Genomic DNA, 9,291 nt, shown 5'->3' on the forward strand with positions numbered 1-9,291 from the left:
AAATATTCACGAAAAGAGCCAATTTGGCAATTAGCAGCACAGTTACTGAACATTTCTTTTTGTGTTTGGTCTTGGTTTTGGTCACCACTTTTGTTGTGAAGGGCTAGACATACTTTTCAATTGGAGAAGTGAATGAAACACAATTCACTGCTGTGTTTAGTAGAGTATTTAATAGGCCCTACACACTGTCAAATTATGATATCCTATGTATTTCACACACAAAAGTGAAAACCATATGAATTGCAATTCATTCATTCATTCATTAATGTATTCAATCTGTCAGTCATCAAGTCTGTCAGACTGTAAACTAGTTGATTCATTCATTTTTAAAGCGGCAGTTGTATTTGCCATTGTTGTACAGCCGATGGCAGTGTTGGACAATACAATGGTTCATTCTAAATTTCAGTCAACTGTGAGTGAATTCATGTCTTTTGATGTGATGTAGCAAGCCTATTCGCAAGAATATACAACACCTGAACAATGAAAAGATATTTCTAAGAAAGGTATTCCTGTGAAAATTCTTGGCATGCATGCAACCCTTCTGCAATGCACAAGTAGAAATTAGGAATTATTTTCTAAAACATCACTCTTTAAATACCCTTGCTTAATATTTATTTTTCGTTGATTTTGTAATAAGGACACAAGCATAGGCTACTCTACTGTACAGATGCGTGTTCATGTTGCACAAATAATAATCCCACATATTCAGTAATTCGAAAGGCCCCGCCCGTGGAGGCGGTGACGCCAGGGTCGGCATGCGTAATCTCGTAAACAAGGATTTTGAAGAGCAGACGCGGAGACAGAGCACTGAACAGCTGATCGAGGACCCGTCCGTGTCGTGTGTGTGTGTGTTTGAAGTTCTGGACCTGTTCGTGTACTGGATCTGTCGGTAGGAACAGTAACCTACCGCTGTCATGGAACCGCGGCAACAGGGTAAGGATGTATGGAAACTACCAAACCAATTAATATCGGATGGAAACAAATACTTTTGCGCCGCGCCGTCGATACTCTAGGAAGATGCGCATACAGACGGCTGAGCGGCTGTTATTTGCATGTCTAAGTCATAATAATATTACAGCTTTTCAGGAACAAGTTTGCATGTCAACCAAGTACATTCTTATGTGTCGTTTAATTTTGCAAAGAATTCTTGATAAGACGAAAGCTGGCGCGCGCATTACTTTCATGGCAGTTCAAAGCTAGCTAGCCAGCCAGCCGTGACCTGTTTTGCCTAAGTGGCCGCATCTTGCCCATTTATTCTAGGGAACATGTGACAACTTCTCCACTGCCAGATAGCTTAAGCACGTAAACAAATTATCCACTTCAGTGGAATGCAACTGTCCATTTCAACGGATGTTCATTTGGCCGCTTCGGAAACCATATGACTTGCTGGCGGTCACCCATTTTTGTTCCCCACGTGATCTACAGTTTCCAAATAATTAAAAACTTGTGACCTCAGGTATTTCCTGGTTCAACCTTGTTGTATCGCCCTGCTATAGAACATGTCATCTTACATTCGTTTTGTGCTCCCCTTTTTAGTGCATATCTTTTTTTACTGTATGGCTTAGACTGATGGAGAGTGTTCGTGTGCGCACTTGTGTTTGTAACCTTCATTTTTGTCTCTCATCTCGTTTCCAAACACCATGTCACAGAGCTGTACTCTAGTGTACTGAGTCCTGAGGCTGGGGAATGGGGTAAGACCTCAATCTCCGACGAGTGGGTTATGCCAAGCAATTTTTCTCTTCATCTCAACACTGAAGGTGACAGGCTTGCCTTGGCCTTGAAATCCCCCGCCTCCACCTACTTTCGACCCCCAGTTTAGCTGTGAATGCCTCCCAGTGCGTGTTTGTTAGAATGAAATAGCTTAGATCCGATTGATGGGTGCAGTTTGAGGTAGGCCTGCAAATGACATAGTAGGCCTAATCCGTGAAAGGAACTGTCTTGTGTGTTGTATTCAATAGCCCCCTGTTATATTGTTACAGTAGGCCCATGCATGCAGTCTCTTTTTGGCTTCTTCTTCTTTTTCTTTATTTGACTGTTTTGTGTTCATGAAAACAGCGCTGTTAGTTGCCATCACCAATACTAGGCCTACTTTGATGTGTAGAGTGTGATGTGAATTGTGAAGACCATCCCAATTGCATGGTGTGTTCGTATTTAGCCTGCTCCTTGACACATTGTCTTCTGAGTTAGTTAGTTGCTACCTGATGGTTCTTGGTTGTTTGGCATGAGAAGGTGCTTCTCTTTACAGAACCTATATCAAATCTGTGTCGTAGTGGCTCAAATGTATGTCTTAGGGCAAAATTATGCTCTGTGTGTGTGCGTGTGCGAGCGTGTGTGCTGTGAAAATCCACAGCACATTTTGCCATTAAAATGTGTACAATGTAGGGCTGTAACGATATTGGATCAAACCGAGAAATCATGATACTCAGAGTCACGATGCTGTATCGTGATGTAAGGAGTCAGCATCGTGATACGCCCTTTCAAAGTTTTTTTTATCCTTCAGTCCAGAAAACAACCATAAGATTCAATGTGATTATACTTCGAAGTTTCAAATGAGATACATTTCAGAAATCGTGGGGTGTATCGAACCGCAGGTCAAAAATCGTGATACGACCCGAATCGTGACTTGAGTGTATCGTTACAGTCCTAGTACAATGGAATCCAATGGATAAAACAAACAACCCGCAATCATGTCTTGATGCAACTTTTCTGTTTGCCTTTTGTGCTTGCCTTCTCAAGACGCGGGACATCTGAGAACAGGTAGGTCCACCTTTCTGTGTTGTGGCAATTTCAAACCAGCGTTGTCATCCACTGATCACGCTATATTTAAGCACGTGCCATGCCATGTCTCTGTTTGACAAATGTTATGCAAGAAGCCCAACCGTGGCCTCTCCCTGCTGTCGTACCCCCCCCACAGACACACACGCACTCATTACCCCTCCTTCTCATCCTCTGTGGGGGCCATCTTTGACATGTCGCCTGTGTGCTTAGTGCCGTGTTTTTGTGTGTGTGCGTGTGTGTGCGTGTGTGTGCGTGTGTGTGTGTGTGTGTGTGTGTGTGTGTGTGTGGCGGACCATGCAGCGCTGGTATAAATCCCATCCGATAATCCGTGAGGAGAATCCCTGATTATGGCTGCATTGCCAAGTGCAATTGGACTCCTCAATGTTGAGCATCAGTAGTGTATGTGTGTGTGTGTGTGTGTGTGTGTGTGTGGGGGGGGGGGGGGTGTGATCTGTCCCTGTGGATCCTGACATGTTAGCCCCCTGTGACACAAACATACTGTGCACTAGAGAACACCACACACACACACACTCACTCTCTCTCTCTCTCTCTCTCTCTCTCTCTCTCTCTCTCTCTCTCTCTCTCTCTCTCTCTCTCTCTCTCTCTCTCTCTCTCTCTCTCTCTTCAATGAATTGATTGGATTTATCTGCGCCAAAAACTGAGTTATCTTGTTTGTCTGTTTGCGATCTGGTCGCCTTTTGCCACGAGAAAGGCATGCTGTATCCAGGGGACAGGGATAGCCTTGGTTACTGTCCACAGTGATATGTTGCTGGGCATTGATGCGGGCCATGCTGAACTGGATTGGGCAGGCTAGCTAGAGTAGTCAATTAGTGACTTGTCATGAGCACCACTGCCTCTAAAGAGAGACTAAGACGTTGCCGATTACACCACACCTCCCCTGAAAATGTTGGGCTATTTCCAGGGGTTGCCCCTGGAAACCACCCCTGATATTCAAGAGTTCAGCTGTGGCCTTGGCTGTGGCTCACACGGCTAAGGTGTTGTATTGTTACGCGCTGGACCCGGGTTTGACTCTATCTTCCTGAGGTGATTTCCAGATCCTCCCCCATATCTATCCTACTACTTTCCTGGTTCCATCTTCACTGTCCCATCTCAAATAAAGGCATAAAAGTTCATAAAAAAGATAACCTGTAAGCAACCCATGTGGTGCAGATGATGGGAGGTCAGGAGAAGTAGCTACCAACATTTTTCTCTACATCTTCCGAGGCGTACCAGTATCTAAGCTGAAGATCAAAATCGTCTTGTTGCTTACAGCTTAAAAGACTTTGGACTTGTCTAGCTCCTCAGTTGTCTTTCTGTAATACTTCTATTCAGATTTACTGCTAAACATGGACCTGATGTCTCAAAGATCTTTAGTGGTTTGATTATTGGTTATATCAGTGGTTCCCAACCTTTTTCTTAAGGGACCCATGTTTTTACTATTGTAAGCTTTGGTGACCCAACCACGCGAGCGCCCGCACGAGACGGAGTCACAAGATGCCCTCCGTTTCCTGCGAAAACTTATTTTATTCCTCAATTTGTCTTTGGTCAAATATAGAATAAATGTTTAATTTAGCACTTACAATTTGTTGCGTCTATGCATTTATTAGTTGAATACTTTGTCTTTTATTCAACATGGGCTATATATATTTAAAACGAAACCCCTTAAAATCAAGAGGGCTCCGCGACCCCCTGTGGATCTTTGGCGACACATAAGGGGGGTCCCGACCCATAGGTTGGGAACCACTGGGTTATATGATGATTGGGATTGTTTTACGCATTACATGCATTACACACATAACACCCCCCAAAAAAGTGATAAACTTTGGCCTGGATTGAACGGCAGATGACTGAATTGCTACGTTTACATGACGTTTTTTAATTCCAAATTAATAATTCAGACGGTAACACTTCCAAATAAGGGGCCATAATTAACAGTAAAGTAGCTACAACCTAATACTTACGTAAGGGTTAATAATCATTATTTAATGCCATATTAGACACATATTAATTGTTATTAATGCATATGTTGAACATTAGTAAGCAGTTACTTAACTATTGGTTAACTATTACCTTGTGTTACAAGTTAATAGCATATTATTATTTAACTAATAGATAAGTAAGGGCACAGTTAATAGTTAAGTAGCTATCAGGTCATACTTAACTAAGGACCAAAATGAACACTTACTTAATACAAAAGCAAGGCATAACTAATGGTTAATTAATACATAATTATTGGGTTTTGGGACCCTTATATTAGAGTTGGCTGAGGATAACTAATGGTTAATTAATAGATAGATATTGATATTTGGGACCCTTATATTAGAGTTGGCTGCGGATAACTAATGGTTAATTAATCGATAGATATTGGTGTTTGGGACCCTTATAATAGAGTTGGCTGAGCATATATCCTAATAGTCAAGTAATTAATTTACTGTGACATCTAGTTTTCACTCGTTCAAATCACTGTAGTAGTGGCAACAGGAGCCATTATATAGCAAGGATTGGACGTACACTTCTCAATGATGGTGGGGTAATGTGATGTAATTTTTTCATGTACCACTTATTAGTTTTAACGGTAAAAACCCTACAATAAATGCAGAACATTATGAAGAGTAATAGTTTTGAAGCGAAACTAAACCATTCCTTTGTGATAATTAGGTTAATGTTTGAGAATATTAGCTCCAAGAAGAGCAGTGCATGATGGGTACGCAATCTATAGACAACAATAATTCGGTATTATTTAATCATTAGATATGCCTTACTTGTGTATTAAGTAAGTGTTAATTAAGGTCCTTAGTTAAGTATGACCTAATAGCTACTTAACTATTAACTGTACCCTTACTTATCTATTAGTTAAATAATTATATGCTATTAACTTGAGACACATGGTAAGGGGCCATATATATAATTATAATTAACATAATTAACAGCAAATTAGCTATAACCTAATACTTTAGTAACAGTTAATAATCACTACTTAATGCCACATTAGACACATATAAACTGTTATTAATTCACATGTTAAACATGAGTAAGCAGTTACTTAACTATTAGATAACTATTACCATGTGTCTCAAGTTCATAGCATATAATTATTTAACTAATAGATAAGTAAGGGTACAGTTAATAGTTAAGTAGCTATTAGGTCATACTTAACTAAGGACCTTAATTAACACTTACTTAATACAAAAGTAAGGCATATCTAATGATTAAATAATACCGAATTATTGTTGTCTATAGATTGCGTACCCATCATGCACTGCTCTTCTTGGAGCTAATATTCTCAAACATTAACCTAATTATCACAAAGGAATGGTTTAGTTTCGCTTCAAAACTGTCACTCTTCATAATGTTCTGCATTTATTGTAGGGTTTTTACCATTAAATTTAATAAGTGGTACATGAAAAAATTACATCTCATCATCCCACCATCATTGAGAAGTGTACGTCCAATCCTTGCTATATAATGGCTCCTGTTGCCACTATTACAGTGATTTGAACGAGTGAAAACTAGATGTCACAGTAGATTAATTACTTAACTATTAGGTATGCTCAGCCAACTCTATTATAAGGGTCCCAAACACCAATATCTATCGATTAATTAACCATTAGTTATCCGCAGCCAACTCTAATATAAGGGTCCCAAACACCAATATCTATCTATTAATTAACCATTAGTTATCCTCAGCCAACTCTAATATAAGGGTCCCAAAACCCAATATTTATGTATTATATAACCATTAGTTATGCGTTGCTTTTGTATTAAGTAAGTGTTACTTTTGGTCCTTAGTTAAGTATGACCTGATAGCTACTTAACTATTAACTGTGCCCTTACTTATCTATTAGTTAAATAATAATATGCTATTAACTTGTAACACAAGGTAATAGTTATCTAATAGTTAAGTAACTGCTTACTAATGCATGAATAACAATTAATATGTGTCTAATGTGGCATTAAGTAATGATTATTAACCCTTACTTAAGTATTAGGTTGTAGCTACTTTACTGTTAATTATGGCCCCTTATTTGGAAGTGTTACCATTCAGAATTAAATAGTCCCATCGATTTTACTTTGATCTTTCATTAAATTCCGAATTGTGAAGTGTTTACATGCCATTTTCAAAGCAGAATTAAGCTTTATTCAGGATTAAAATAAGTTCATCCGAAATTAAAATCGTCACGTAAACGTAGCCATTGTCTCATTCCCCATAGTGATGGTCAGCCAGCCTGCGTGCAAACAAAACTGATGATCGCTGTCTATTATATCCTCATTCGAAGGGAGGCTAAATGCTCCTCTCTTTATATCACACACACATACACACACAGGAGTGTTTGTGACCAGTGTCTATGGTGTCTGGGAAGCAGTTGAGGCACACAAAGATCACTTTGAGAGGCCTGCGTGGGTGGGAGTAGGGGTGTGAAAACGAGAGAGAAAGCATAAGATGGAGAGATGGAAGACGAGCAGAGATGATGAAGGAATGAAAGAGCACAATGTACAAATGATGAGAGTGAAAGAGAGAGAAAAGGAAGGAATGAAAGAGAAGGAATGAAAGGGACGAGACAAAATGTACAAAAAGGGGGATGAGGATGGATAGACCCAAAGATGGAGAGAAAGACATGGGAATGGAATGAAAGAATGTAGAAGACCGACTGCAGTGAAGAGAAACATGTTATGTTATGTGACAATGGATGGGGGAAAATCATATAACCTGAGACGAGATGACAAGACAAGTGTAGGCTACATACAGTAATTGGGCTGTCTTCGCTATGGAGTGCTAGAAATGGAGAAGGAGATGTAATTGTCATTCCAACAGGCCAGTCTTGCTCGATATGACTCATGCTAAGGCAGTCTGTCATATTCTTGTCTTTAAAGGCAGTGAGGATGCACTGTGAGTCGAGAGCCTTCAGGCAACCCCTTGCATGCCTGGCTGCACTGCCGAGGTGACAGTGCCGGGTTCAGATAAGGAGATGCAGAAATAATGTTACAAAATGTTTGTACTGTTGAAGTCAGCAGTGATTGCTTGAAGTGTGTGTGTGTGTGTGTGTGTGTCGGTCGGTCTGTGTGTGTGTGTGTGTGTACATATATTTATGATTGTCCATTGTTGAGACGTCTTAGTAGAAGGGCAGACGGCCTTGCTTATCATGGTTACAATCTAGTGTGTCTGCGAGTGTGTGTGAGGGAGAGAGAGCGAGAGTGGGGGCTGTGAGTGGGATAGTTTGAGTAGCAAGTCATGTGTTGAAGGGGGTAATGTGATGTGCACATGACTGCCTTTTTTTCTTCCCTCCCTCTTGTCTGTCCAAACTCTTACCCTCAAATCAGAGAGACCCTAAGTGCATTCAAATATGCGCACTCCCGTCCTCCACTTGTGCTTGTGGCCTCGCCCCACCTCCGCCTCCTGGCCCCTCCTCCGTGGAGAAAACAATAAAGTCAACCAGCTGTCAGCCTAGAAACAATAGCTTTTGGGGGACTGTTTTCCATTCACCATCCCAATTGCAAATGAGAAAACGACATTAGAATTGGGATTTTGCAAGATATTGAACACGTTTTCTGTTGTCAGTGACATCATCATGAAGTCACAAGCAAGTGAGTAAGGAAGGACGGAAGTCCGCAGATTGGAATCCACCCCTTTAGAGCTCCTCTGTTTGCTCAATGGAGGTGAGCGAGCGCGCAGGTCCAGCCTGATAACTGGATTTGGCAAAAGCCATTATGCGGCCGCTGATATGAGCTGTAGCACCTGCAGCGTTTCACAGCTTTAATGTCTCGATTTCACAGCTTTGCCTACTTAACTCAGCCTTCATGTCAGGTGTTGCCTGGAAGCAGGCATTGTGGGTTTCATGCCTATTTTTTGCTAGTTTTTGCTGTGGATATTCAATCTTCTTGTTGCTCAAGTTAATTTCCAAGAAGGGAAAAAAACACGCCCACGACCTCAAGAGTTATATTACTTTAATGGGATTAAAAGCAGAATCAATTAAATTAGATCCATCCCTCCTCCTGCTTTATCGGTTAAAAAGGCAAATGAAAAGTGCTTTGTCACAGCCAGTCAGTGGTGGACAACCCAAAGCAGAGTGGAAACAATAGACCAGCTCCCTGCCAATAGCCTAGCAAAACAACATGTCTGCTGTTTTCTTCCTCTTGCAGAACCTGGCCTTCTAGGCAGTAAATCTGTCTCTAGTGAGGGAGTCAGTGGTAAAGACAATGTTGAGGATTGTTCCGGATGCAGTGGGGGGTTTCCGAGGGATGCACTCTGCCAGGTTAAATAAGGAAGCAATGATGCAGGGTAATGTATGCCACCTCCCACTGAAATAAGATTTGGCTTAAATAGACAAACAACCGCCACTGCGAGAGCTCCGATCGCCCACCCCTTGTTCATCCAATAGTCTACAAACAGGACTGATTCAACCGATAGACTATAGTCAGTCGAGTCAGGTCCAAAGACTCTCTACTGTGCTTCTCTGTGATTGGTGATTTTTTTAGCTTGTTAATTGTAACTGATTTGTAATATCAGCTACAGCA

The 9,291-nt window shown here is 41.0% G+C and overlaps 1 protein-coding gene across 2 annotated transcripts in view; it reads left to right on the top strand.

The window, feature by feature from the left end:
- Positions 1-794: 794 nt before the first annotated feature.
- Positions 795-9,291, top strand: part of tpd52l1 (tpd52 like 1) — a 42,882-nt gene continuing 34,385 nt past the window's right edge. For both annotated transcript variants that reach the window (XM_063223098.1, XM_063223099.1), the window contains exon 1: positions 795-933. In XM_063223098.1, coding sequence (XP_063079168.1) covers positions 915-933 — 19 coding nt within the window. In that variant the 5' untranslated portion in view covers positions 795-914. The remainder of the gene's footprint in view (positions 934-9,291) is intronic.

This window comes from Engraulis encrasicolus, chromosome 18, assembly GCF_034702125.1.
Source record: "Engraulis encrasicolus isolate BLACKSEA-1 chromosome 18, IST_EnEncr_1.0, whole genome shotgun sequence".
Classification (NCBI taxonomy): Eukaryota; Metazoa; Chordata; class Actinopteri; order Clupeiformes; family Engraulidae; genus Engraulis; species Engraulis encrasicolus.